Source organism: Gracilinanus agilis, chromosome 3 (assembly GCF_016433145.1).
Source record: "Gracilinanus agilis isolate LMUSP501 chromosome 3, AgileGrace, whole genome shotgun sequence".
NCBI classification, from domain to species: domain Eukaryota; kingdom Metazoa; phylum Chordata; class Mammalia; order Didelphimorphia; family Didelphidae; genus Gracilinanus; species Gracilinanus agilis.
The window spans coordinates 65473084-65500132 of NC_058132.1; the positions used below are offsets into that span (position 1 = coordinate 65473084).

At 54.1% G+C, this 27049-nt stretch overlaps 2 protein-coding genes across 2 annotated transcripts; one reads left to right on the plus strand and one right to left on the minus strand.

Annotated features, from left to right (window-relative positions):
* Positions 1-10996, plus strand: SYTL1 (synaptotagmin like 1). The gene is made up of 14 exons (XM_044671383.1): positions 1-128; positions 2936-3084; positions 3443-3497; positions 3592-3643; positions 4022-4095; positions 7034-7262; positions 7540-7671; positions 8143-8309; positions 8406-8508; positions 8905-9063; positions 9811-9889; positions 10012-10111; positions 10196-10401; positions 10797-10996. The coding sequence occupies exons 1-14, from the start codon at positions 1-3 to the stop codon at positions 10934-10936; spliced, it is 1773 nt and encodes a 590-aa protein (XP_044527318.1). The 3' UTR covers positions 10937-10996.
* A 704-nt stretch (positions 10997-11700) lies between these two features.
* On the minus strand, positions 11701-24545 carry MAP3K6 (mitogen-activated protein kinase kinase kinase 6). Its single transcript, XM_044667928.1, has 28 exons — positions 24411-24545; positions 23659-23682; positions 23185-23375; positions 22847-23015; positions 22185-22291; positions 21520-21687; positions 21200-21312; positions 20889-21048; positions 20657-20807; positions 20456-20563; positions 20087-20136; positions 19861-19956; positions 19373-19454; positions 19159-19292; positions 18879-19006; positions 18414-18550; positions 16645-16750; positions 16077-16234; positions 15783-15975; positions 15559-15694; positions 15134-15293; positions 14589-14774; positions 14077-14182; positions 13724-13889; positions 13521-13630; positions 13139-13221; positions 12223-12299; positions 11701-12062 (listed from the first exon to the last, which is right to left on the minus strand). The coding sequence occupies exons 1-28, from the start codon at positions 24468-24470 to the stop codon at positions 11999-12001; spliced, it is 3423 nt and encodes a 1140-aa protein (XP_044523863.1). The 5' UTR covers positions 24471-24545; the 3' UTR covers positions 11701-11998.
* Positions 24546-27049: the final 2504 nt, after the last annotated feature.

The window sequence follows — 27049 nt, forward strand, 5'->3', positions numbered from 1 at the left end:
ATGGCGTATGAAGCGGAGGCAGAAACACTTCTGGATCTCAGCTTCCTTACGGAGGAGGAGCGAGATGCTATTGCCAGTGTCCTGAGCAGGGATGCCCGCCTGCGCCAACTGGAGGAGGGAAGGGTCAGGTGAGGGTGGAAGCCGGGGCGAGGGAGGGCAGAGGGAGCCGAGAACGTAAGAGCTGGCAGGGACCTTAGAGCCCCGGCCGTCAGATCAGCAAAGTGAGAATACAGAATGTGGGCCCAAGAGAAGCCTTAGAACATGGAATGTCTGTTAGAGCTGGGACCTTCATAGAGAGAAGCTGAGACCAGCCAGGAGCAAAGCTCTCAGAGCACAGTAGATCTAGATCTCAGAGCAGGCCTTGAGAACATCCGTTACGTTATCCCTGCGCACAAGACGGAGAGATTTGGGATTCCATGAATAACCCAGGCGGTACCCATTCGTGGACTGATGGCAGCTTGCAGAAAGCTGTGGTGGAGCCCCCCAGGGATCTGTCCTTGGCCAGTGCTACTCCACATTCTTCTCAGTGACTTGGATAAAGTCGTAAATGGAGTAGTTGTCAACTTTGGGAATGACACGAAGCTGCGAGGGAGCAGTGACTTGTGGGATGGCAGAGTGAGGATACCAGAAGTACTCTGTGGGCTGCCAACAATATGCCTAAGAATATGAAATTTTTTTTAAACCCTTAACTTCTGTGTATTGGCTCATAGGTAGAAGAGTGGTAAGGGTGGGTAATAGAGATCAAGTGACTTGCCCAGGGTCACACAGCTGGGAAGTGTCTGAGGCCAGATTTGGACCTAGGACCTCCCGTCTCTAGGCCTGACTCTCAATCCACTGAGCTACTCAACTGCCCCAAGAATATGAAATTTAATGTGGATAAATACAAAGCCCTGCTCAGGTTCAAATCATCAACTCTGCAAGCACAGGATGGGGGAGTTGTACCCAGAGATTAGTTCCTGTAGAATTTAGTGGACCAAAAGCACCGTTTTGTAGCATAGAAGGCAACCAAGGTTCTCCTATGTTGCATTCAGAAAGGTTTATTTGCTCCTGGGGTCTGATGACATGGGGAGTATTGGATCTAGCTCTGGGTGCTATGTTTGAGGGAGAACCTGGAGGAGCCAAAACTTGCCTAGAAGAGGGTGATCAGGATCCAGAGGATTGACTATCATAGTACAGGGGTGTCCGCTGAAGGAAGTAGAGAAGAGATGACTTGGGGGGATGTGATAAGCTGTCTCGTAGACAAGAGACAGGACCTCAACTTGGGATTTCCTTGCTTTGGAACTCGAGGATGAGGAAACATCCTCTACTAGTAAGTCAGTCAGCAAGCCTACTGTGTGCCAAGCACTGTGCTAGGTACTGGAAAGTATAAAGAAAGGCAGTATGGGGAGGTCCTGGTCTAAGGGGAGGCAACAACTTGTAAAAACAAGATATATGTAGGATAAATTGGGGAATAATTCAACGGAGAGAAAGCACTAACTTTAAGGGCAGCAAGTCCCCTTCCTGTAGAAAGTGGGACTGGAAGGAAGGCAGGGAGGCAGATGTGGAGGGAGAGAGTTCCAGGCATGGGGGACAGCCAATGAAAACATTCAGAATTGGGACATGGAGTGTCTTAGATTTAGGACCAGTTGGGAGGCCTAAGTATATGTTGAGGGATAAGGCATAAGAGGACTAGAAATGTACAAGGTTAGGAAGGGCTCTAAAATCCATAAAATGGGGGCAGCTAGGTACTTCAGTGCATAGAGAACTAGGCCTAGAGATGGGAGGTCCTGAGTTCAAATCCAGCTTCAGACATTTCCTACATGTGTGACCCTGGGCAAGTCCCTTAACCCCCATTGCCTAGCCCTTACCACTCTTCTGCCTTGAAACCTAGCATTACCTAGATTCCAAGACAAAAGGCAAGGATTTTTTAAAACTCCTAAAATGGGGATAGTAACAGCATCTACCACTCAGGGTTGTTGTGAGGACCAAAGGAGATAATAATTTTAAAGTTTGTAGCACAGTGCCTGGCATGTAGTAAGCACTACACACATGTTTGTAGTTGTTATTATTGTTAGTATACAGAGGATTTCATGGTATAGTTTACTGAGTCCTTGAGGCAATAGGGAGCTACTGGAGTTTATTGACTAACAGGGGAGAAGGCTGACCTGGTCAGACTTGAGCTTTGTAAGAGAGGAGATTTTAGGTTTGTTATAGATATATATTTAAAGGTTAAAGATATATATTTAAAATTTATATTCCTATCTCCCACTAAGGGAGGTGGGGATGATATCATCTCGGGTAAGTAGAGTTTTGACTATGAATGGGCTAGAGCTAATTCCATTTACACAGCTTTAAGATCAATTTGGCAGATGGGCAGAGGATGGATTGGAGAAGGGAAAGACTGAGGCATAGGACCAAGACAAGTTATTCTTCCCCCCCCCCCCAACCAACTTTGAGCCTTAGAGAATACTAAGGGGTCAAACTGATTTTCCAAGCCTCCAAGGCAGGGTGCATCAGAGGTAGAATTTAACTCAGATCTTCCTATCTCTAAGAAAAGCCATCTAACCATTATTCCAACCCGCTTCTCACACATCACGTAGAAGAAGGATTAAACTCATTCCATTTGATCCTAGAAGGAAGAGTAGGAGCAATGGGTACAAGCTGCAAAGAGGCCAGTTTAGGCTTCTGGGAGAGCAGTCCAGAGGTGGTTTGTGCTGCCTTGTGGGGAAACGGGTTCTCCTTCATTGGAGGACTTGGGCAGAGACCAGATGGCCCCTCAGTAGAAGCTGTAGATAACAGCTTTAAGATTCTGTAATTCTGGGAACATTTAGTTACTGAGTATAATAGAGGAAAGAGCCTTGGGAAAGGGGAGAGGAGGCTGCGAGTTCAGGAGGTTGGGATGTAGCTGGTTAGGGAGAACCTGCAACAATCAAGGCCTGTGTTGCCATTTCCTCAGCAAGCTTCGAGCATCACTGGTGGACCCTGGGCAGCTAAAGACCCTGACAGGTGACTGGTTCAGAGATGCCCGCTCCCAGCGGCACCGCCATGCCCGCCTGGGCTCTGACCTTGTTCGAGCCTCCATCCGCCGGAAGAAGAGGTCCAGGGGTGAGGCACCACTGTTCCAGGGACTGAGCCCTGCCCCACTCTCTCCCACTAGCTAGCCCGCCCCACTAACAATGCCAGGCAGGAGGTTGGCATTTGGATGCCTAGCTTGTGGGCCTCGGTGCCCCTGCCACGTGTTCCTGATTGGCCTTGCACACATCCCCTACCCTCCTGGTAGCCTCCTGGTCACTGTGTCTTCTTCACCCACGTCGTCCCTGTGAACTTCCACTCGTTTCTTCCTTGACCTTGACACAAGGGGCAGAATGTCTCTGCTGGGAGGACTGGCACACTGTACCTAGCCTGCCCGGTGGGTACAAGGACACCAGGGGTCGGGGACACTGAGGCCCTTACTTTGGCACAGGTGAGCCAGAGCTGGGGAGTGAAGGCGAGCCTGAGGAGGAGGAGGTGGGCTCCAGGTAAGAGGGGAAGGGTTCCTAGGGACTGCCACGTGGGGTGCCAGTGGGGCCGAGAGCTCCAGAAGTCCCTTCCCTAATACCCTTTTCCCTGCAGTCTCAGGCTCTCCTTAGAGGTGCCCGCTCCAGAGAGGGTCAGTGAAGCTGAGGTGAGTGGGGAGCATGCAGGACCCCCAAGGATGTGGCTCTGGTGAATGGGGCATACTGAGTCAGGCCCAAGGGGACTGCCTTGGCTGGGGTTGGACTTTTGTGGGGCTGGAGCCCAGGAAGGCTGAGCCCTAGGGACCCTGAGTCAGATTCACAACCATCTCCTCCCACAAGCTTTAGGTCAGCCCCAGGCCTTAGAGGGAAGTACTTCAGTGAGAGTGGGAGGAGGCGGCTCTAGAACACGCTAAGCTGGTCCCACAGCTGAGGGTTCTCTGTCCCACCCTCAAGCTCGGCACTAGAGTTCTACCTCTGACCTGACCCAGACCTCACCTCTGACCTCCCATTCTTCATTCTCTCTTCCTCACCCTCCACCCTCCCAGCCCTCCCCTTCTCTGTCCTTCCAGGCTCCAGCCCCAACCCCAACTGAAGAAGAGCCCAGCTCCGAGGCCCAGGCAGGTGAGCACCCTTGTGTGGGGAGAGCGGCAGAGAGAGACAATATTGGGCAGATGAGTTCTGGGGACGTGACAGGATTGGTACTAGGAAAAACAAATAAAAAATCTAGGCAGCTTGACTTAAGCAAAAAGTCCTGAACTAGGAGTCACAAGATTTGGATTCTAATTCTGCCATGAAGGCTGTGTGCCATTGGGCAAGTCACCTTTCATAAACTCATAGATCGCTAGAAGCGGGAGGACCCTTAGAACATAAAATGCCGTGGCTAGAAGGGCCCTTAGACTCTAATGCCAGTGCTGGGAGGACCCTTAACAGACAGAATGTCAGAGCTGGAAAAACCTTAGAACACAGAATGTCAGACCTGGGAGGGCCCTTGGACTAGCTAACGAAAGTGTGTGTCAAAATAAACCCTCCTCCTTTATTTTCAATGTGGGAAAATTGATAGCCCAAGAGATAAGGTAAGACTGCATTTTCCCAAGTGCCTACTATGTTGTCAGACACTGTGCTAATAAAGTACTATTTTCCCTCAAGTGTTATCTCATATGACCTTTCTAACAACCCTGGAAGGTAGGTGCCATTTTACCGAAAAGGCGAACAGAAGTTAAGCTTGCCTTAGGAGCTGAGGCTGCCCTGGAACTCTGGTCTTCCTGACTCTAAGCCCAGTGCTCTATCCCCTGCCCCACTAGCTGCTTCTAGAGGGGAAACAATTTCCCCAAGGCAGCGGCTAAAGCTTGGGTCTGGTCAACCCAGAGCTCTTGTTCTTGACTACTTAAGAACCTGTTCCCTTCCTCGGGATGGTGGGGAGTAGACAGGATGCGGGTGGACAAGAGCAGCAGTTCTTGGTCTTTTTTGTTCCATAGACCCCTTTGGCAGTCAAGTGAAATTGCTGCATCCCTTCTCATAAGATTTTTAAATGCATAAAATAAGTCGGCTTACAAAGAAGACCAATGCTTTAAACATTGTTTAATCAGATTATTGAAATAGTTATCGACATACTTGTATTTATTTTAAACCCTTACCTTCTGTTTTAGAATCAGGACTAAGTATTGATTCCAAGGCAGAAAAGTGATAAGGATTAGGCAATGGGGGTTAAATGACTTGCCCAGGGTCACACAGCTGGGAAGTGTCTGAGGCCGGGTTTGAACCGAGGATCTCCCATCTCTAGGCCTGACTCTCAATCCACTGAGCTACCTAGCTGCCCCCTATGGATATATTTTTAAAACTAACAGACCACGGGGCAGCTGGGTAGCTCAGTGGAGTGAGAGTCAGGCCTAGAGATGGGAGATCCTCGGTTCAAACCCGGCCTCAGACACTTCCCAGCTGTGTGACCCTGGACAAGTCACTTGACCCCCATTGCCCACCCTTACCACTCTTCCACCTATGAGACAATACACCAAAGTACAAGGGTTTAAAAAAAAAAAAACTAACAGACCATCCTGAAATCTCTGGACCTTTTGGGGTTGGTGTTAATAAGTTAAGGACCCCTGGACTAGATGGATTAAGGCTTTTCCCAGCTCTAACGTGTGTTGTTGCTCTGAGGTAACTTCCAGGCAGGACAACCTATGTTCTTCCCATTTCTTAGGATCTCTGACAGTTAACATTTATTGGGTTCCAACTGAGTACAAAACACCCTGCTGGGGAAAGATGCAAAACATTACTTTGTCCCACCTTCAAGGCATGTGCAATCTAGTAAGGAGAGAAGACACCAACACAGATAGCTGCACTATACAATAAAAAAGAAGTGCATGGAAGGAAGGGACAGCCTGGTATGGTACACTAGAGTTGTAGTTAGGAAGAGCCATGGGCCCAAATGGCACCTCTGTCAAATATTAGTGGTATGACCACAGAAGGAAGGAAATAAGTACTTTTTAAGTGCTTACTGTGCGCCAGGTGCTTTACAACTATTACCTCATGTGATTCGCACCACAACCCTGGGAGGCATGGGTTATTATCCCCATTTTGCAATCGGGGAAACTGAGGTACATCAGGTCACACAGCTTGTTGTGTGTTTTTGAAGAGGACCAATGACATCACAGAGTGATGTCCTGACGTGTTCATGATTTGGATTTAATGGCACAAAATCATTCACTCTCTTCCAGTTTCTAGTGTCTCACAAAGGTCAGGTCTGTGGTTGCCTTTGAACTCAGATCTTCTTGACTCTGGCTTGCTGTGTATGGGAATGTCACAACCCCTCTGAACTGGTTTCTTTACCTGTAAAACAGGCATGATACTTGTCGGTACCCAGAGGGTGGTTGTAAAACTCAGAGGCGTGTATGTAAAGACCTCCCTGTCTGTTATTGCTATGTAATGCTTCTAATCTTCCATGGCCTAAAGTCCCTTCCACCTCTAAAGTTCTGTGCTCTTAAGGGTCCTTCCAGCTCTGACGGTCTGTGTTCTAAGGCTCCTTTTGGCTCTGAAATTCCATGTTCTGCAGATCCTCCCATCTCTGACGTTCTATGTTCTAAGAACCATTCTGCCTTCTAAGGTCTCTCCCCAGCTCTGACTCCCCAGTTCTAAGGTGCCTCCCCAGGTTTGACGGTTTATGATCTAAGGCTCCTTTCAGGTCTAATATTTCTCTCCTGGCGACCCCTCTCCCCCAGGGGGTGTGAGTTTGGAAGCCTTTCCCAACTTGAGAGTGTCATAGAAGTACATACACTCTATACTTTCCCTGGGAAAATCATTGTGAAGAGTTGGGCAGCCCACAAGCATTTTATAAGGGCATCCTATGTGCTAAGGGCTGAGAGTGGGAAGAAAGACAGATACTTGCCAGGGGGCCCACCATACTCGCATTTGCTTAGGCTGTGCACAAGGCTTTTTTGGGGGGAAGAGGGCTCTCTCCCAGCTTTAGAGGTGTTCAGGCTGGGACAGGCACTTGCCCTGGTTTGGGGTCTGGGGAGGTGATGTGTGTGGGAAGCTGTTCTGCAGCCTGCACTTTTCCTTGTGGTTCCAGGTACTGACCCCAACTCTGGTGTAGAGGGCTGCGAAAAAGAGGAGGAGAAGGTGGTGGTGGAAGAGAAGAAAGAGGCAAAGAAGGAGAAATCAGAGGAGGAGGAGGCTAGAGCTCGAGAGGTCCAGGAACCGGAGCCGGAGCCGGAGCTGGGGCCAGAGCCCCAGCCTGAGTGGAAGAGGACAGGGAAGAGGAAGGAGGAGCCCAACCCACCCTTAGTCCAGGTAGGCATCTCGGAGCAGGCTGTTCCCAAGATACGGAACGGAGATCATGGCTTGGAGCACCTCGTTCTCTTACTCCTCACCTTTCCTGGCCTCTGAGCTCGGCTTCTCTCAGGGACAGAGTTGAGTCCCCTCAAGCAAGAGGCCAGGGAGCATGGGCAGCAAAGGGCGAGGATGGAGGCTTCTAAGGAAGGGAATCGGAGGGGGGGAGGGGTCGTCGGTGTCCTAGCTAGTCCAAGGGTGGCTCTCCTTCCCCTCATTTTCTCATTCATCCTTTCAGGGTGAGCCGGGACCCCAAAGATTGGAAAATGGGGAGGAAGAGCTCTTAGGTTCCCCAAAGGGGGGCTCCGCTCCCCCCTTCAACCGAATGCTGAGTAATAGCTCCTCAGTGTCCAGCCTCAGCTCCTCCACGGTAAGGGAAAGGGTTGGGGAGTCCTGTGGGAACTTTTGGGGAGGGGTATAGGGGCTGCCCAGACTCTGGCTTGCTCTCTGCCTGGTCCTGATAGGTTGTTTTACTCTGGCCTTTCCCTATACCTGTACTCTAGGTGAGTCCCCATCCCTGTCTCAATTTAACCCTGCCAGTGATTTCTCTGGGTCCCTCTCCTAGGCCAGTAACCATAATGTGTCCCGACTCAATGCCCTTTCCCTGTCTATACCCGTGATTTCACTGGGTTCCTTTCCTCTCCACTCCTGTGGCCCTCCCCTAGGCCAGTGGCCATAATGTGCCCTCAACCTATGCCCCTTTCCGCGCCTTTGCCTCTCCCCTCAATGGGTCCGGTAAGCATACCACTTTCCCTAATTATGCCTGTGTCCTCGTCTCACGGGGCCCCCTCCCCACGCCTGTGCCCATGCGGAGCCCCTGACCGCCCCGTTGTGCCCGCAGCTGAGTGGCAGCCAGCTGAGCCTGTACAGCGAGGGCGAGGCGGGCACGGTGCCTGTGCGCGGCTCCATCCAGTTTTCGCTGCTCTATCAGCCGGTACCCGGGGAGCTGCGGGTGCAGGTGATTCAGTGCCAGGGGCTGGCCCCCGCCCGGAAACGCCGCTCAGACCCGTGAGTGGGGGAACGGGGGAGGCTGGGGAAGCTTCAGCCCCCGAACTGAGCCGGACTCCTCTGGGCCCTAACCCTACCTCGCGCCCTCCTCCCTAGCTACGTGAAAAGCTACCTCCTCCCGGACAAATCCCCGCAAAGCAAGCGTAAGACCGCTGTGAAAAAACGCAACCTGAATCCGGTGTTCAACGAAACTCTGCGGGTGAGGAGGCGCCAGGGGCGGGGCCAACGTGGATTTGGCTCTTGGCTTGGGTGGCCGGACCAGGGTGGGCCAGCCGGGTGGGCGGAGCCGAAGAGCTGGACGAGCCTCAGGCCCGTGCTCAGGAGGCGGGGCTTGAGGTTGATGGGAGTGGCACTTGTTAGGGATGGGAGGGGTTGAGGGACGGGTTTAAGAGGAGTTGAACCGGTTTAGTGGGTGGGACTTGAAGGACGAAACCGGGACGAGGCGGACAGAGGGCGGGGCTTGAGGGAGGGTCAGTATGAAGGAGGGCGGGTCGGAGCTTGAAGGAGGATGCCATTGAAGGCGGATCAAAGGAGGGAGGGGGCGTAGCTGTGAGGGGCGGGGCGCTAACAAACTCTCCTCTTTCCCCGCCTCCAGTACTCTGTGGAGCAGGCGGAACTGGGTGGCCGCGTGCTTCACCTCTCCGTTTGGCACCACGAGAGCCTCGGCCGCAATCTCTTCCTGGGCGAGGTAGAGGTGCCCTTGGGCACATGGGACTGGGCTTCCGAGTCCGCCTGGCTGCCCCTGCAGTCCCGGGTAAGGAAACCCGGGACCTTCTTCAGATTCTGCCTAGCCATCCAACCCCTCCTCCTCTCAGATCCAACTTTCTTCCTCCAAACAGCATCCCCGATGAACCATCTTCTCTGTCCTCACGCAGTCTCCTTTCCGTTCTCACTTCCTAATGATTCCCCTCAGGCTCAATCCTTTGGAGCCTATCCTCTTAGACGCCTCCTTCCCCCCCCAAGTGCCATCCTTTCATAAATCTATCCTCTGCCCAGCGTTCTTCTCGGACATCAGTGTCCAGGGCCCTTCCTTTGAGTCTCATTCTCCTAACAATTCTCTCGGGCCTGACCCCCTCCCCCCAGAATACCCTTCTTGAGCCTCAGTTCCCCGATCACCGCTGTTGAATTCCACCCTCCCTGATGTTCTCTCTCCCGACTCCCTCCTAATTGACCCTATCATCCCTTAATTCCTTCAGTGCCAATCTATAGAGCCCCACCTTCCCCAAATTTCTCTCAGCTTGAATCCTATACAGCCAAGCATCCTTCTGTCCAGAAGCCTCCTCTCGAACCCCATCTCCCTAAGGATCCTCCTTCAGGCCTCACTCATCCAAGAGCCTACCTTTCTGGCCTCAGTGCCCCAAATTCTCTTCCTCTCAGACTCCAGCCCTCCAGGTGCTCTCCTTTCAGGTCCAGGACCCTAGTAGGCCTTCCTCTCAGGCCCCACCCCCTGAAGCTGCCTTCTCTCAGGTGCCACCCTTGGTGATTCCTCCCTTTTCCACAGACCCCTCCTTCCCCCGACGGACTCCCAAGCCGGGGGCAACTCTCTTTGGCCCTCAAGTTCATCCCTGCTGGAGCAGAAGGTGAGTCCTTGTTGCAAGCCCCACTGGGGCCCATGCCAGCTCTTGGGGCCATCTCTTGGAAGCTCAGGGGTGCGGCCCGTTAGGTGGAAGTATAACCAGAGGACTCTCTCCTGGGGCTGCAGGCGCAGGGCTCCCTCCCAGTGGAGAGCTGCACTTCTGGGTGAAGGATGCACAGAACGTTGTCCCCTTCCGATCAGGGCCCCTGGACTCCTACATCCAATGGTGAGAGCATCTCCCCCCATCACTGCCCTGCTACCCACCCCCCTCCCCCACAGCTATGCCAATTCTCCCACTCTGTGCCTGTAGCTCGGTGCTGCCCGATGACAGTCGGGCCAGCCGCCAGAGGACAAGGGTTGTGCGACGGAGCTTGAATCCAGTCTTCAACCACACCATGGTCTATGATGGCTTTGAATCCTCTGACCTGCACCAGGCCTGTGCTGAGCTGTCCCTGTGGGACTATGGCACTCTGGGTAGTCGCCTTCTGGGGGGCACCCGCCTCAGCCTGGGCACGGGTGAGTAGAGCACCTGGACCTTGGGGGACCAGAGGGGTGATCTGCTCAGGGGAGACTAGATGGACTGGGTGGGCACCCAAAGTGAAGGGATTCTGGGTAGGCAAAAAGTGAAGAGCTGGAGAGATGCAGTAAGGGAAAGAGAAGACTTGGAAATGGTAGCTCAGGGTGATCAGGGCACCCAGGATGGAGGGGAGGCTGTGCTGGTGGACTTACTGGTTCCGGAAGGCTGGTGATGGTTTGGGAGAAAGTGGTGTAGAGGGGATGAGGCAATGTCAATCAATCCACCCCCTTCCATATGCCAGTGGTGCTTAAACAATGCAGACTGATTTACCTGAGCATGGTGGTTGCTCTATAGGGCAGTGCCTGCCCATGAGCTTATACCTTCTGCCCACCAGGCAGCAGCTATGGGCTTCAGGTACCATGGATGGACTCCACCCCTGAGGAGCAGCACCTGTGGCAGATGCTGTTGGCCCGGCCCTGTGAGTGGGTGGATGGGCTTCTTCCTCTCAGGACCAATCTCACACCCAGGATGTAGCTGGGCCAGCCCCTGCCAAGTGCTGGGGCAGGAGGAGAAGTGGGCAATAAAGTCACTACCACAGCCTAAAAGGCCCTGGGTCTGCTTGGGGACATGAGGGATCTGGGAGGGTCAGATTCTCTCCCTGGGAAAAAGGCCCCAAGGTTCCTGCACATCCTCCCTTCTTCTCCAACACAAAGAACTCTGGAATGATGAAAGGGTCCTGCTTCCTGGTACCCTTGGGCTATGGCAATGGGAGAGAGGAGAAAAGCTACTCCTCCTCAGCACTGTTGGCTCTCCATACTCAAAGGTCACTTCTGAGAGGGCTGGGCTTCATCTTTTTCCCACTGTCCTTTTCTGCCCCCAGCCTCTGACATCCAGATTTGTCTTGTTTATCTTCTCTTCTCTAGGTCTGTTTCTAGCACGTGTCTATCTCTGCATCTCTGTCTGCTACTAACATCTGTCTGCTTTGTGTAGATCTCCATCTCTGTCTATTTTTGGCCATGCATCCCACCATATTTCTACCTTTGGCCCTTAAGGGCAGGGATTCTTGTTCACTTTGTCTCCCCAGGGCCTTGCCTTTAGTGAGGGCTTAGTAAATACTTCTGGGATTCGATATGGGAAGTGGAATCAAAAAGAAATCCAGTCAGGTTGGAAGCCAGGTGAATGGGTAGATAGAGACTGAGACTCAAAGAGAGAAAGTCCCAGGGGACCTGGAAAGCTGGTCTATGGTTCTCTGTCTTACCCCATCATCTCTTGGGCTCCATAGCAGTGAGAGACAAACATACAAAAGTGTCCTCTTTAATGGTTCCGGCCTGGCCACTGCCCTTGGCCAAGCCCTCCTAGGGACAGGTCAGCTCCCAGAGCAGTTAATCCTGTTTCTCTTCAGCTACCCCTGCTCTCTTGCTCTCTCCATCCCAATACTTTGTGGAGAAAGGGTGCCTCTGCCCACCATGAAGAAGTGCTGCCTCCTGGGCCCCAGGATATCAGATAGCATGGAAGCATGAGAGGCTGCTGGCTGCCATGAAATCTATGAGTCTGAGCTTGTGTCCATCACATCCTGAGTCTTTGGGAGGTGGGAGTCTAGGGCACTGGCACAGCCCTCTGTGCCATGATGGCTCTCCAGATTCGGCACACCATTCCGCCTCTTTGGAGAAATGGATAGTTTCAGTAAGCACGTCCAAATCAGATTCCCCATCTTGCCCTGAAGGGCCTAGCTGACCAGTGTCAAGGGGCCCAGAGGAGCCGGAATCAGAGAAAGAGGGGACCCCTGTGGAATTCATGCATTTGTAAATCAGGGAAGATACCTGATCCGAGTATAGACAAGGTCATCTCGACTAGCACAGGTAATCAGCATGTGTAAGGTGAAACCGTGACTCAAGAGCTGGGAGGCCAAGAGAAAATAAAACAATAGCTATCTTTTCTATAGCATTTTAAGGTCTACAAAACATTTCACATGTCTTATCTCACTTGATTTTCATAAGAAAACTGACATGGAGACCCAGAGAAGTTAAGAAATGGGCTCAAGGTTACACAGCCAAGAAAATATCAGAGAAATGATTTGAATTCTGGATTTTCTGAGTCCAAGTCCAGCACTCTATTCCCTGCACCACTTAGTAGCCTTAGAGACATGAGTTTGAAAAGGAAGTCCCAGAATGAGAAGAGATCATCTGGCTTAGAGTTCCTGCCCTTGATTTCCCTTTCTGGGTAACTTTGGGCCAGGCTACTCCTCTTTCTGGGTTTTGATTCCTTTTCAATAAAAGAAGAATCAATAGTCACAATAGAAGAATAGAGCAGAGTTCCTCTCCTTAGCTTCTCCACCCCTGTTCTTGGAGTTCAAGAACTTGGGTTTGAATCTGGCCTTTGCAACTTCCTAGCTATGAGTCTGGGCTAATTACTTCCCCTCCAGGCTTGCTTGATTCTCTGTGGAATAAAGAGGCTGGACTAGATGATGTCTAGAGCCCATTCCCACTCTTAACATGTTAGAATCCCATGAGTGGAATGGATCCGGTTCCTTCCAGCTCTGAGAGAGTATGACAGAGCCCTAGAGAAAGCAAGAGAGCCCACAACAGGGCTCTTTAGAAGGTGAGCCCTCTGCCTCAGTTTCCCCCAGAAGGCTACACCAGACAAGGGTCTTGGGGAGGAAGAAGCCTCTGGGTGAGTGAGGGAGAGTGTTTATCCTTGACCCTCATCCTCCCCCCAACCTGGGACCCCAGTACTCACTGTCTGGATAGTGCCTGAGTCTACACCTAGCTGCTGCAGCCACTGGGACAGCTCGGGGTCTCCTGGAGAGGCTGATGGGATCTCTATGAGAGGGATTATGGCATGATAAGCCCCAAGAGCCTGGAATCTCCCTTCCTTCCCCCTTATTCCTGGTCTCAGAAACACAATGGTAGAACTGGAAGGCATCTTAGATATCAGCCTGACCTTCAAGTATCATGTAAATTTGAGTTATTATTGTTACTTAGCTGATTACCTCCCCAGAGAGGGAAATGGCACAGCCTATTGGTGGCACAAGTGACATTAGAACCCATGTTCCAACTCCCAACCCAGGACTCTTCCCAGAACACTATGCTGTCCAATCCCACCTAGTACCCTTGGGTACCTGCAGGCCCAGGGACTAAGGTTACAGTTGAGGTCTCCTCTGCATGCTGTAGTGCCCTGAAGGCTAATGCTTGGCATTGCCTCTCCTTCTCTGCCAACTGTCCTAGGAGCCTGAAAAATGAGGGGTGATGCAGAGGTGTTGATCATTTTATACACAGCTATTGAATTAAAGTGGGACTGGACAATATCCACCAGGGTGCTCACCTGCCTGTCTCTGCCCGTAGGAGGCTCAGCTGTGCCAAAAGGGGCAGGGAATCCTGTTCAGGCACCCTTGAGTGTACCCTCCTGGGTGGTACACCCCTTTGCCCAGGTTCCTGTTCTTCTTCCTCACTCCCATCTTCAGGCACCCCCATAGCTGACTTCTTTAACTCTAAAAGCACAAAAGATGGGCACAGTTGGTATTTGATAGAAGCAAAGGTTCCCAGAGAAGGCAGTGCTAGTCTGGCCCAGGGTATTTGCTGTGGACTTGAGGCCAGAAGATACAGCTCTTCTTTCTTTCTCAATACCTACGCCCACAGTGACCACCCTGGGCCCATCAACTCCAACTCAGGCCAAACCTGTCCCCAGCACAGCCAGGGCTGCCCGCACTGCCCGGCTCATCAGCCCATCCAAGGCAAACATCCAGTGGGGCCGGATTTCATGCCTTCTGAGGACTCGTTTTACCTGGGGAGATAAGCAATAACTGATGCCAAGGGAAGACACTTAAGATTAGGAATGGGGCCTAAAATAAGGCCTTAGGAGCCTGAATTAAGGAGCAGAAGCCTGCTATGCCAAGGCCTATGATTAGAAGTGGGTAAGGATACAGGATCTGAGCCCCAGGGGAAGGTGTGAGGATGGTGCCAGGGAACGTCTAGAGGTTCGGGAAATAGGAGCCAAGGGGGGAAATTGTTTCCATGTGTCCAGGGGATATAGTGGGTTTTGTTCCCATCCCCTTAGAGAAATGAGCAAAAATTCCATCAGTAGGGATTTGGGACAGAGGCAGTGGGGGTGGGTGAAATGCTCTTTGGGTCTAGCTTGAGAGCTCTCCCAGCCTTGTCCCATCCCTCATCCCGACTCTAGCCCTACTCACAGCATCCTGGAAAGCGAAAAGGGGTCCTTGGAGTAATGCTGAGCTGTGTCCCTGGTCCTGAAGCTGCTCCTGAAGGGCCTGAAGCTCCTGTGTCAGCTGTCGGCGGCTGGGAGAGCAAATGTAGCTTTGGAGGCCTCTCACCAGCTGGGCTATCTGCTCTCGGCTCAGCTGTGGCCCAAGGGGGCCCTAGGGACAAAATTACGGAAGGAAAGCAGGTTTAGTTCATCAGGGCCCCCTCCTAGAGCCACTGGACGATGCCCAAGAGATGTTCTCACTTGGCAGGTCCAGGCCCAAATGTGTCAGAGAGCTAAGGCTATAGAAGAGGAAGGGTTGGCAAGAGGCAATTGGGTTGGGCATGGCGAGTGGAATGAGAGGGTGGCACCCTCAAAGCAAGATGCCTTAGAGCTGGAAAGGGCCTTAAAAGAATCTCATCCAACCCTGCCATTCTGGATATCCGGGGAGCATGGACTCTCCAAGGTCACACACCAGCCCAGGTTCTCCAGATCCCCATCATCTCTCTCCCTCTCTTGGCTCTATGTGCCCACCTGCTTCAGTGCCCACTGAAGGCTCTCCACTATGGTGGGCAGCTCCTGGCTGAGGACTCGCTCCAGCATGGCCCTCCGCTCGCTCTCCTTACGCATCAGGGACCGCTGTGGGTTCTCCTCTGGTGATGAGATCTGCTCTGCAATGGAGTCCTCGGGCACCCTGAGCATGGCATGGGTACACTGTCTCCAAACTATGCTGGCTGGTCCAGATGGGGAAAGGCCCAAGGCTCCTGGAGCGCCTGGGTACTAGTACCAGAATAAAGGTGCAAGACCTCTCCTGGGCACCAGGGGGCACTGGATGCCACTCACAGGAATGGTTGCCAGTCTGGGGTCTCTTGTACTCTCAGATCTTGGTGAGGAGGTAGCCCTGGAGATGCCCACCCTGGAAACATCCTGTCCTCCCCCTCCCGGCCTACTGTCCTTACCGAAGCTGGCTGTTGGGGGCTCCTCCTTCACTGAGGCAGCGCTTCGGGGGCATGGGGCTGGTCTGGGGAGTGGTACCCGGACATGGCACCGTCTGTGATTGCCCAGCTGAGGAAGCTAGACTGATTGGTGGGAGACCTGGGGACCAGGAGCTGTCAGGCTGAGCCCTCCTCGGCCTCCTCCCTCCTCAAGGCCTCCCACAGCCCTTCCTTGGCCCAGGGCACACCTGTCGGATGAGGGCTGGGGTGGGATGACATGGGGCTTCGGGCTCTACGCCGGGGCTGCAAGAAAGGGTCATTCAGCAAGGCAGCGGCACTGGCACGGTGCTTGGGCTCAGGCTCAAAGGTGCGAAGGATGAAGGCTCGGGCCTCCTCAGACATGGCGCTGGGCACTGGGGGGTGGATCTTGTACATGCCCACCTAGAGGCAGACGGAGGGAAGCAGGAAAGGTTGCTAAGTACTGCCGTCAACACCAACAGCCACTGAGCGTGCCAGGGCCAGGGCCGAAGGGTGAGAAATACCTGGAACATGGCGGCCTGTGGGCTGCCCAGCTCATGGAAAGGTGGTCGTCCAGTGGCCATTTCAATGACAGTGCAGCCCAGAGACCAGATGTCAGCTGCCTTGCCATAGCCGCGGGGGCCTTGGTCAATGATCTCGGGGGCCATGTACTGCAAGGTCCCTAGGAGGACAGACTGAGGGTGGAACCTAGACCAGCCATTGCCATTCCCTTCCCTCCCCACCAGCACTCTTGGGCCAGGGATGGCGAATCTCTGAGAGACCACACGCTGCGTGCGAGCTGCCTTCTCCTTATCCCAGACAGGAGGGAGGGAATGCTCCCATCAGGCTGCTGGGCAGAGGGTTGGGGGAGGAGAGGAATGTCCTCAGGGGCACGTGGAGACGGGGAGGGGAGCGGCCCCCTCCGCGATGCATGCCACGGGTTCGCCAACATGGCCCTTCTTCACATGGGGCACTGCCACCTGCTGCGTGAATCATTGATGACCCATGACCGGGAAGCTTCCAAGGTCCCTAAAGAGTCCCCATTGGCCAGAGAAGGCAGCCTTTATTTCTCCCCCTTCCCTCTGACCCTACCTGTGAAGGTCTCCGTACAGGGGGTGATGCCTGCAAGCCTCTTGGAGGTGCCAAAGTCCGAGATCTTGAGAAGCCCACTGTAGGTGTTGATCAGTACATTGTCCCCCTGAAAAAAGAATGTGGGTGTCCAGCAGGTGCTAGGTTGGAACCCACTAGTGCCAGGGCCTGCGTTGATCTCCTGCCTCGGGGGAGGCAGGGGAACCCTGAGTCCTTCTGCATGGCCCAATCTCACGGTCCTCTCCACTCACCCAGATGAATGGCTTGCACTCCTGCCCTAGGGCCAAACCCGCTGCCCCAGCCCAGTTTTTTATGCCATTCCCATCCCATCCCCACAGCCCAAGTGGAGCGGCATTTGTCTCCCTCTGTGCCTCTGTCCCCCCACTTAATCAGAAATTCATGTAGTAGGGCCCTGGTTTCCTATTCTGTAAAATAGAGGACTGTCTAGGGTCCCCTTCAGCTCCGTCATTCTATGGTCTAGTTGTGGTGTTAGAGCTGGCAGAGACTAGACTTCGAAGGCCACAATCCAGTCTCCAACTGAATGATAACCTAGGGAAGTGGTCATTTAGCATTTGCTTGAAGACTTCTCATGATGGGGAGCTCATTACCACCTTGAGGCAGCTCTCCTTTCAGAGAACCTCAAAAGTCAGCAAGTTGTGCTGGCCCTCCCAGCTTTGGGTTATCTCCCAATCTGATGGATGGCTTCTAGTCTAACTAGAGCCAAGGAGTCACCTCCTGGGCTCTGGATGTCTCTTGTTGTCTTGGCTGCGATGTCACACTGTGGCTCCCACTGAGCTTACAGTCCACTAATGCTGCCAACTTATTTTTCCCATAAGCCTCTGCTTCTCCATATGTCCCCCAGTCCTGTTCTTCAGTTCTAAAGTTCAGACTGTACCAATGTAAGAATGTGCCTTGACATCTTAATCAATTTAGCCTTCGACCTGTTAAGAGCAATTTAGCTGCTGCCTCTGTCTGTCTATCCCTTCCAATTTTAAATTAAATTTGTGTCTCAGGGCAACTAGGTGGCTCAGTGAATAGAGAGCAGCCAGGTCTAGAGATGGGGGGTGGTGCTAGATTCAAATCAGGTCTTCGACACTTGTTAGCTGTGTGACCCTAGGCAAGTCACTTAACCCCCATTGGCTAGCCCTTGCAGCCTTTGATACTTCCTAGCTGTGTGACCTTGGGCAAGTCACTTAACCCCCATTGACTAGCCCTTGTCCAGTTCTTCTTCTTAGAATGGGTACTAATAAGGGGAGAGTTAAAGAAGGGGCAGCTAGATGGTTCAGTAGATTGAGAGCCAGGCCTAGACAGGAGGTCCTGGGTTCAAATCTGGCCTCAGACACTTCCTAGATATGTGCAAGTCCCTTGATCCTCACTGCTTAGCCATTATAGATCTTCTGCCTTAGAACCAAATACACAGAATTGATTTTAGGTCAGAAGGGGAGGGTTTCTTTTTTTTTTTTTTTCTCATTTAATTTGTGTTCCATTTAAAAGCATTTTTAAAAGCATCTACTGCATGCCAGGCACTGTCCTCATTGCCAGACCCTGATCTCGAGGAGCCTGCTTTCTATGCCCCTATAAACCTGACGAGTGGACGGTCTGCGCCTTCCCTCCGGTCAGTGGTCAAGGTGGCGTTCTGCTGGATTTCCCTCTGCGGGCCGTCACCTCTCCAGCTATTGATGACTCAACGTCCCACCCACTCTGAATTCCCTGGATGTCTCCGCGTGTGCGTGCGTGCGTGTGTGTGCTCACACCCAGCCCTCTGTGCTCACCTTGATGTCTCGGTGTATGATGTGGTTGTCATGGAGATAGCTCAGCCCCTGCAGGATCTGCCGGGTATAGAAGCTGATGGTGCTCTCGTTGTCCTGAAGCGGCCCCCACACGGCCCGCAACAAGGAAGACAGGCTGCCTGTGTGCAGAACAAATCCCGCCCTTGTTCATGCCCAGGCCAGAGGCTCTGCATCCACAGTGAGCCGTCCCTGCCCTGGCTCCCCCTCCATCTCCCCATTCTGAGCCCACGGCCCAGGGCCAGTTATGTCCCTCCGTCCTAAGCTAACAACCCAGCCCCGTCCCATTCCCACCCCGAGTCCTAAGCTCCGGGCCCATCGTTGTCTCTCTCAGGCCTGAGCCCACAGCTCCCATCTCCCAGACATCACCCCCCCCCCAGGCCCGGGCCCTGGCTCCACAATTGCCCTCGGGCCCCGAAACCCTGCACCCCGTGCCCCTTGCCTACATACCTCCAGGCACCTCCTCCATGAAAATCTTGAGGAAACCATCCTGGCTGATGGAGCCCAGGTACTGGACAATATTCTTATGGCGCAAACGTTTGTGCAGGGCAATTTCCTCATGGAGGGGCTGGGAAAACCTGGAGATGGGGGCAGAGCATGCCATCACCCCCAGGCACCAGCTTCAGGCATTGCCCCGGGCCTCGGACAGAAGGGGGATTCCCTGCAGCCCTCCCTCCCGGGCCAGATCCCCTGGCCTTGGACTAGCCCAGTTCGCCCAGGCCCCAGGTACCTGCTGTCCCTTTCAGGGATCTCCTTGATGGCGATCCGTACCTGGGTGCCAAGATCCCGACCGGCATACACCACCCCATAGGTACCTTTGCCCAGGACCAGCCGCTCTCCTGTCTCTGTGTACTCATATTCAAACTGGGGCAAAGTAGAGGGAGGGTCAGCGGCCCCTGTGATCCCTTCCCCGGGCCCCCCGCCCAGCCCCCATACGCTCTTACCTCCAGCACCTCCTTGGTGGCTATCCCCTCATCTCCAGGCAGCACCGGCTGTGTCACGAAGGTCTGGATCAGCCTGCAGAACCTGTGTGGACCCCATCAGCTATTCTGGACCTCTGGCCTGTGTCTGCTCCCACCCTGGCCTGGCCAGAGACAAGAGACCCTACCTCGTCCTTGACCAGGTCAAAGGACAGCTTTTTCCAAGACAGACTGGCCAGTGCCGTGGGACCTGGAACCTTCCTCTGACCTTGGTCAACTCCCAGCTGTGGCCCTATTCCCAGGTCCTCCCTAATGCTGCCCTTATTAACGCCAACTCTTATATAGGGGGTCCCCAAAGTCGGCTTTAATAGCTTAGAACTGCATTAAGACTTCTGGGACACCCTCGGTGGAGGGAGGGTACCCCTCTCCCCTGTCCTGCCCCCCACCTCCCAGCCTCCCAGGACTGCTCAGAGGAGTCCCCCGAGGCCCCTTCCATCTGGTCCCAGGCTCACCACTGGCAGTGCTGGTGGCTGGGAAAGCCCAGCTGGAAGTCCTGGGCTGTGTGCAGCACGTACAGGAAGCAATAGCGCTCATCCCTCTTGGAGATGCTGGGGAAGGAGAGCCAGGAAAAGGGCTAAGGCGGCCTTGGGGCCCCCAGAACACCTCGGGGCAACCCTGTCCTCCCAGCAGCGGGGAGCCCTCTGACAGGAATGAGGGGAGGGGCATCAAGTGTCTCACCTGACTCCCCGGATGGAGGCCGCGGGGAAGGTCCAGCCAGAGCCGGCAGCCTGGGGAAAGGGGGGGATGGGGGACGGGCCTATGGGGGATGGGGAGTCGTGGCTGGGGAAAAGGTTTTAGGGCACAGGGTCTAGGAGGACAGGATTCTGGGCCATGGGAGGTAAAGAAGGGGATTCACGAGGCTGGGGTAGGGGGCGTCTGGTCAGGGTCTAGAGGGTAAGGGATGCCCAAAGAGCTGTCCATGACCCGGAGGTTGGGGCTGGGATGGGGCTAGGGCATGGGTTGATGAGGGAGGAGGGAATTCAGGCCCTGGGGATGTGGGGAGGGGACCAGGGCATCACGGAATGTGGGTATGGGGGGCAGCCCCACCTCTGTCTCAGACTCTAGCAGGCTCAAAGTCACGGCCACGTTGGGGTCCCCCTCCTGTACCCGGAGCCTGGCTGGCTGCAGCACCTTGTTCAGTTCTAGGATCAGCACCTAGAAGGGGGGGGGAAGAAAGGGCTCATCCTGTGCCAGGGGGCCAGCCTTGGCACCAGCCCCAGCTCTTTCCTCCATCTGCATCCTCCATACTGGGCATTCATCCGTGGCAGCAAAGGGCTGGCAGGAGTGCAGGAGGAAGCCCAACCAGAAGAGCGCCCGCTGGCCCATGGGCCCTGTGGGCTGGGGGGCTGGGGAGAAGTGCTGGTACAGAAGGAAGGTCTCCATCACCGAGGCCAGGTACCTGCGGGCACAGAACAAGCAGGGCTTCAGGCACGTGGGGGAGTCGGCCTCCCAGCTCCCTCGGGGTCCCCGGGGCACCTACCAGAGGGGAGCATTCAGCTTGTAGAGCTGCTCCGCAGCCAGGGCCACCTGGATGGGGTCATTGGCCAGGATCTGGGCGCCCAGGTAGAAGCCCACGTCCCAGTAATACTGCATCTTCTCCACACTGCCCTTGCGGCCCAGCAGGCATCCCAACTTCAGCCCTACGCGCGGGGTGGACACAAGGGTGCCCATGAATGGGGCCTGGGGGGAGGGTCACTTCTACCAGACCAGACACCCCTCTCCCCACCTTCCCTGAGGCCACCCCCACCTCACTGGCAAAGGGCCAGGGGCGGGGGGAGCGGGGGGAGTCACCTATCTGTCGGAGCTCATCGGAATTCTCAAAACGGTGTCCGGCCGCGATGAGGAGGACGGCCGCGTTGATGCCCGAGTGAAGGCTAGGCTCCGTCTCAAAGGCCTTTCGGTACCTGGTGGTGAGAGAGCAGGCAATGACTAAGAAGCCAGGCTCTGCCTAGAGAGCCAGCTGGTCACGCAAGGTGCACCTTCAAAGGCCCAGGTTCCCCAACTCCGGCGTTTCCCCCAGTGGGCCTGGTGGCCACGGAGCAGTATCTCCCCATCCGGAGAATGCCTGGCGCTGCGGCTTGCTGCTCCTTCTCCCACCCGGCTGCTCTTACCAGTGACAAGCCTGATCGCGGTGGCCAGTGTCAGTGAGGCCCGAGCTGCTGAACAGGTCCTTGTAGATCCGGCCACACATGCAGTAGAGGTCGGGGGCCACGGCCCCACGCCGCACCAGGGGCAGCAGCACAGAGAGAGCTTTGTCTCGGTCCCCAGGCCTGTTCCTTCTGGAGCCAGCAGGCAAGGAGAAGGCTGAGCCCCAGGCAGAAGCGCCCAGGGGTCCTGTAGCCCAGCCCCACAGGCACAGGGGGCCAAGTTCAGCCCAGGATAGGAGGGTCCCCTCAGTCACTGCTTGCATCTCCCTCCCTGCCCACTCTGGGGGCATTTCTCTCAGTGTTCCCTCCATTATTCTAGGATTCCAGATTTGGGGCTGGAGGTAACTTTGAAGGGTCATCCACTCCCAACCCCTTGGCTGATAAAGGAGGAAATTGAAGGACCTTAACTGACTCATCTTCAGTCACAGAGATAGTACCTGGCAAAACTGGAATTTGAACCCAGGTGCTCAGATTTCCCAGCCACTGCTCTTCTTATTTTATCTTCTTATTTTACCATGCAACTTGCCCCCTCCTCCAATCACTTCTCACCCCTCAGACCCCCTTCCCCATTACTTGGGCCTGAGGGCAGTCTTCCCCACCCACCACTCCCATCAGCCCCTTCCACTCACTGGTTGAGAGCAAAGGTGTAGTGGAAGCAGATATTGTGCTGCTCAGCCACATCACAGGTGGGCAAGGCCTGCAGCGTCTCCACCAGAGAGATGATCGCCCCATAGTCCTGGGAAGGGAGAGGGCAAAGGAGAGATGATAATGTCCAATGGGTACTTACTCCTCCCTCACACTCAGCCTCCCACCCTACTCAGCTTGTGGAAGGAGCCCAGACCTGCCCACCCTCTCCTTCTGGCTGGCCCGGGAGTCCTCCCTTTAACCTCTGGGCCTTTCTTCTGTTTGTGGCAAGTGAAAGATGGCATGACTGAGGAAACAAGGGTTGGAGCATCCCAGCATATCGATTGATTAGTGCATGCTAACTGCCAACAGATCAGGACCAGGACCCTTGTGCAGCTCAGGGCTCTCCCAGGAGCACAAATTAAGAGCTGGACCGGGGACCCTAAAGGACCTCCAACCTCTTCATTTTACAGAGGAGGAAACTGAGGTGAAGAGAAGTGACTTGTACGACTTCAAATTCAGTGCTCTTTCCATTTCATCACCCTGTCTCAGTTTCCTTCTCTATAAAGTTGGCTATAATCCTAAAATCCCTCAGTGTAGGTGGCAGAAGCTGTAAAGAATCAAAGAAAACGTTGCCTGACCTCTACCTACTTCTGTCCATGCACACCTGCACATCCCTGTAGGAGAGCAACAGGGTCATGATGATGTCGGGGGTCAGCAGCTCCACGCTGTCCAGTCGGCGCTGCAACCGGCCCAACTCATGACGCAGCTGGTCCCCAGAGTAGCGCTCCCGGGCCCGGCGGATGTCCCTTCGCATCGTCTCCCGGAAGTAGCCACTGGGTGAGGGATGACAGTCAGGTTTGATCTACTAAGGCCCTACTTCCCATGTCATCCTGGCCCTCCAACCATGGTTCTCCAGGCCTTCCCTTCCAATCCCCCCATTCTGTCCTGGTCATTGTGCCCCCTCTCCCTCCTACTCCTCCCTGGTGTCTCCACCTAGAGTACCAGGAGTTGGTGGGTATAGCCTCTAGCAGACGGACAAGCCTGCCCACCAGGGGGGTGAGGAGGGCCTCAGCGCCTGCCCCCGACTGGAATAATCCATCCGCCAGCCCCTTCATAACGCCTGCATCGCCACACAGGACCCGTCCTTGACCTGTCACCATGTAGGGGATGAAAGTGTAGCCTCCAACGCAATCCTGCAAAGAATCCCCAGGCATGACGGAAAGGAGGGAGCACGTCTCCCCTCCAGATGGCACCCCCTGTGCCATCCCCTTGGTTATGGGGCTGGACAGGGGCAGCAAGGGCTGATGCTAGAACAACTCAAAGGCAAAGGCCTGGCCTACAGTCTAGAAAATGACTGAAGATAATATGTGTAGGTAAGTATGTGGGCACATGCTTGGCAGTGTTGGGGATCAAAGGGGTCTGTGGACTGGGCTGGGCTGGAGTTTAGACTAAGGAAAGAAGCTTGGTCCTACTCACAGCATTTTTCTGGAAGACATCTTCCTGTAGGGATAAGGACACTAAATTAATGGACTCACTCTCCTGCCCATCCTCAGCCACAATACCATCCCTAGGTCTCTCCCTGGCCCTTTTTTGGTCCAGTCTCTCTTCTACTCCCAGAACAGACACATCAAGGACAGCTGGTGAAATTTAGAGCTGGAAGGAAACTTAGAGATAATTTAGTCCAACTCCCTTCTCATTCAGGTAAGGAAACTGAGGCCCAGAACAATCATAGGTTCCTAAATTTAAAGCTGGAAGAAATCTCAGAAATCATCTAATCTACTCCAACTCTTATTCATAGATGAGGCTGCTAAGTGGCACAGGGAGAAGAGAACTAAACTTGGAGTCAGGAAGTCCTCAGTTCACATCCTGACTGAGACACGCTGAGCCTTGGTGGGGACAAAACCAAAGCAAAAAATTTCAGCCTTCCAGGAGCTTACTGGCCAAACTTCTCATTTGACAGATGAGGAAATTCTGAGAAACTAATAGCTTGTCCATGGTCATAAAGGTGGTGAATGGGGGCTGGGGCAGGTGATTCTGAAATCCAATAAACTCCCAACTAGCACAGTGCCTGGCACAGAGTAAGTACTTAAAGGCTTGTGGGTGTGACCTGAGTTTCCAAGAATCTCAGAATGGAGAGATATTGGTTCAGTGCATGAGTGCCTTTTCCAAGGTCCTGCACCCATCCTACCCACGCCATTCTACCTGAAATCCAGAGGAGGCCCACCTACCCTGAGGGCCTGCAGGTCAGGCAGGTCTGTTTGGGCACAGAGGAGCACGTTGTTCGTCATGCTGAAACTCTCCCTCACTCCAAGGTGGTAGAACAGAGAGGGCTGGCCCAGGGAGCCACTTACTTCCAGCACAACCACATCTGGGGGTGAGGGAAGGGAGAGAGATATGGCCTAAGAGAGGATCATTCTTCAGGGAACCCCTACACTCTTTCCCTAAAGACATTTGAAGGTGACATGTTGAAAGAAAGTGGGAAGAGCTAAAGTGTCATGTCAGTTTGGGGGCAGAAAGAAACAATACCTATTTTTCTACCCCACCACACCCTGCCCCAACTCAAACTCAGGTTTGGTCCTCAAAAGGTTACCATCTCCATTCACCAAACCCTGTCATTGGCTCTGGGTTCTAAGCCTGTTGTCTTCCCTACTTCCTGTGTGGAGGAAACATGGTTTCTTAGAATAATGACAAAAATGGGGGAATTCCCCAGCGCATTCCCCAGATTCCCCCAAGAGATGGGAAGGGAGAAAAGAGATCCATTCACTCTTCCCTCCGGTTGGGATTCATTAATACACAAAATACTGGAGCCAGACCTTAGAACACAGGATGCCAGAACTGGGAGAGGCTTTAGAATATAGAACATTAGAACCCAGAGGAATCTTGGAATGCATTGTCAGAGCTAGAGAGATGATCTGGTCTAACCCAATCATTTTACAGAAGGAAAACTTTAGCCCCACCTCAACCCATCCCTAGCTCCCAGTTTCTAGGCCTTGAGGGCCCCTCCCTTCCAACTGCTGTCAGCCCTTGCCTGAGGTTGTGCAAGAGGCTGCTGCTAGCAGGAAGCCCAACCCTGAAGCAGAGGAAGGAGGCGCTGGGAACAGGGTTCTGGGCCGAGAGCCAGCATTCCTGACTTCCAATCCCAATTCTGTTAGGTCCTGACCCTCCTGGTCCCAAGGCTTAGGGCCTGTCAGGCTCAGACAGGACTCTTCATCTAAGCAGAACTCCAAGAGGTCAGACAGGCCTAGTCCCATCCAGATTTGGGGGAAATGGTGTCATCCTAGGAGCAAAGTCTGCAAGCACTCCAGGGTGATGGGAAAGGTCCCAGCCCAGGTTCAAGGGTGGCCTGAGAATGAGACTCACTGCGTGATATTATATGTCTGTATTTCTCTGGGTAGAGCTGCTAGGTTCACAGAAGCTCTTTAAATGTTTGTTTAACGGAACTGAAGTACTTGTGCACGTGTTCCCTAGTACTGGAAGGGCCATTTTTAAACAATGATTTCATGGAATGGCCTTCAGGGAAATAAACAAATTAGCATCCAAACCTAGAGAAGGTGGGATGGGGCTGACTCAGGATAAGAGATTTTACCCCCTACAAATGAAGCAACTGAAGGGCTTAGATGCCCCCCTTAATCTTCTCCCAGGAGCCCAGCCTCTGGACCCTACCCTTCTTGCCACACTTCTCTGAGACACACCCCAAGCCCCACCCTTGAACGGCTGTCTCTTGGCCCCACCCCCTTAGGTATTTCTTTCCCTGCCCCCTGTTGGCCCCGCCCCATCTGGCTTATAAATTTGCCTTAAGGCCCCGCCCCTAGATCAAATTTCCCCTTTAAGCCCCGCCCCCGAATCCTGGGCCCACCCCTCCATGATTTCCCTCCCTTAAGTGAGGCTCCTAATTGGTTTTTATAACCACATCCTTTTCCCAGCCACGCCCCATCGAACAATGAGCCCTCTTTTTTTCCATCTTTAGTTCCTCCCCTCATAGCTGGCCAGTGTCTTTATGGTCACTTTCCTCTTCTAGGCCCCACCCTTAACCTGATCCTCAGAGGCCCCCAACCCCCTGAGCCCCGCCCTTTATAGCCCCGCCCCAGCGCCTCTTCTAGGCCACACCCTAACTGCTTTTCCATGCGCTTCGTCCCTCCAAGACCACCCCAGTGCTTAGCCCCACCCATTCATTTTCTACCCTTATCAGTTCCATCCCTGCATCCCTGGCTCCGCCCACTAGATTTGAATCCTGCCTTTTTTAGGGGCAGCTCCTGTGAACTTTCTAGGTTCCGCCCACTCCGGGGCCCCTCCTTCAAGCCCCGCCCCCAGCACAGGTCACACCTCTATACTAGTCCACAAGGCCCCGCCCTCCCTGCTGTCTTCTAATCCCTACATTTTTAGCCCCGCCTCAAAAACCCTACCCGTCCCCGCCCCCTCTATCTTCTATGCCTGGAATCCTGCCCTTCTTGGACCCGCCTCCAGTTTTAGGACCCGCCCCAGTCTTTCCTCATAGGGTTCCTCCCAGGTTTTTTCCGGAATCCCGCCACTCTTAGCCTCACTCGCAGCCACTCTTCCTTTTCCAATTTCGCCCTCTTGGCCCCGCCCCGCCCCCAGTGCCCCGCCCGCTTACCCGGCTTGGGGCTAACTCACCAGCATTGTAGAAGGAGTCCAGCGCAGCAGGCTCGCCTAGTGCCACGGTCCCAAAGGGCAGCGTGCGCACTTGCGGCGTCGGGCGCGGCCCGGGGAGCTGAGCGCAGGCGTCGCGCAGGCAGCGCAGGGGCCTCGGCTCACCCTCGGCTTCGGCCTCAGGCTCTCGGGTTAACACGTAGACCACGCTGAGCGGCCGGCTCCGGCCCCGGCCCGGGGCCGGCGGCCGCTGGGGGCT

What these genes read in the sequence shown, in the direction of transcription:
- MAP3K6 (XM_044667928.1), bottom strand. Translation starts at nt 24,470, where the DNA reads ATGACGAACAACGTGCTCCTCTGTGCCCAAACAGACCTGCCTGACCTG. An exon ending in ATGTCTTCCAGAAAAATGCT is followed by an intron (nt 23,376 to 23,658) that starts GTGAGTAGGACC and finishes GATTCTTTGCAG; the next exon opens with GATTGCGTTGGAGGCTACAC. An exon ending in CGCGATCAGGCTTGTCACTG is followed by an intron (nt 21,313 to 21,519) that starts GTAAGAGCAGCC and finishes TCTCACCACCAG; the next exon opens with GTACCGAAAGGCCTTTGAGA.
- SYTL1 (XM_044671383.1), top strand. Translation starts at nt 1, where the DNA reads ATGGCGTATGAAGCGGAGGCAGAAACACTTCTGGATCTCAGCTTCCTT. An exon ending in CTGGAGGAGGGAAGGGTCAG is followed by an intron (nt 129 to 2,935) that starts GTGAGGGTGGAA and finishes CCATTTCCTCAG; the next exon opens with CAAGCTTCGAGCATCACTGG. An exon ending in CTGGACTCCTACATCCAATG is followed by an intron (nt 10,112 to 10,195) that starts GTGAGAGCATCT and finishes CTGTGCCTGTAG; the next exon opens with CTCGGTGCTGCCCGATGACA.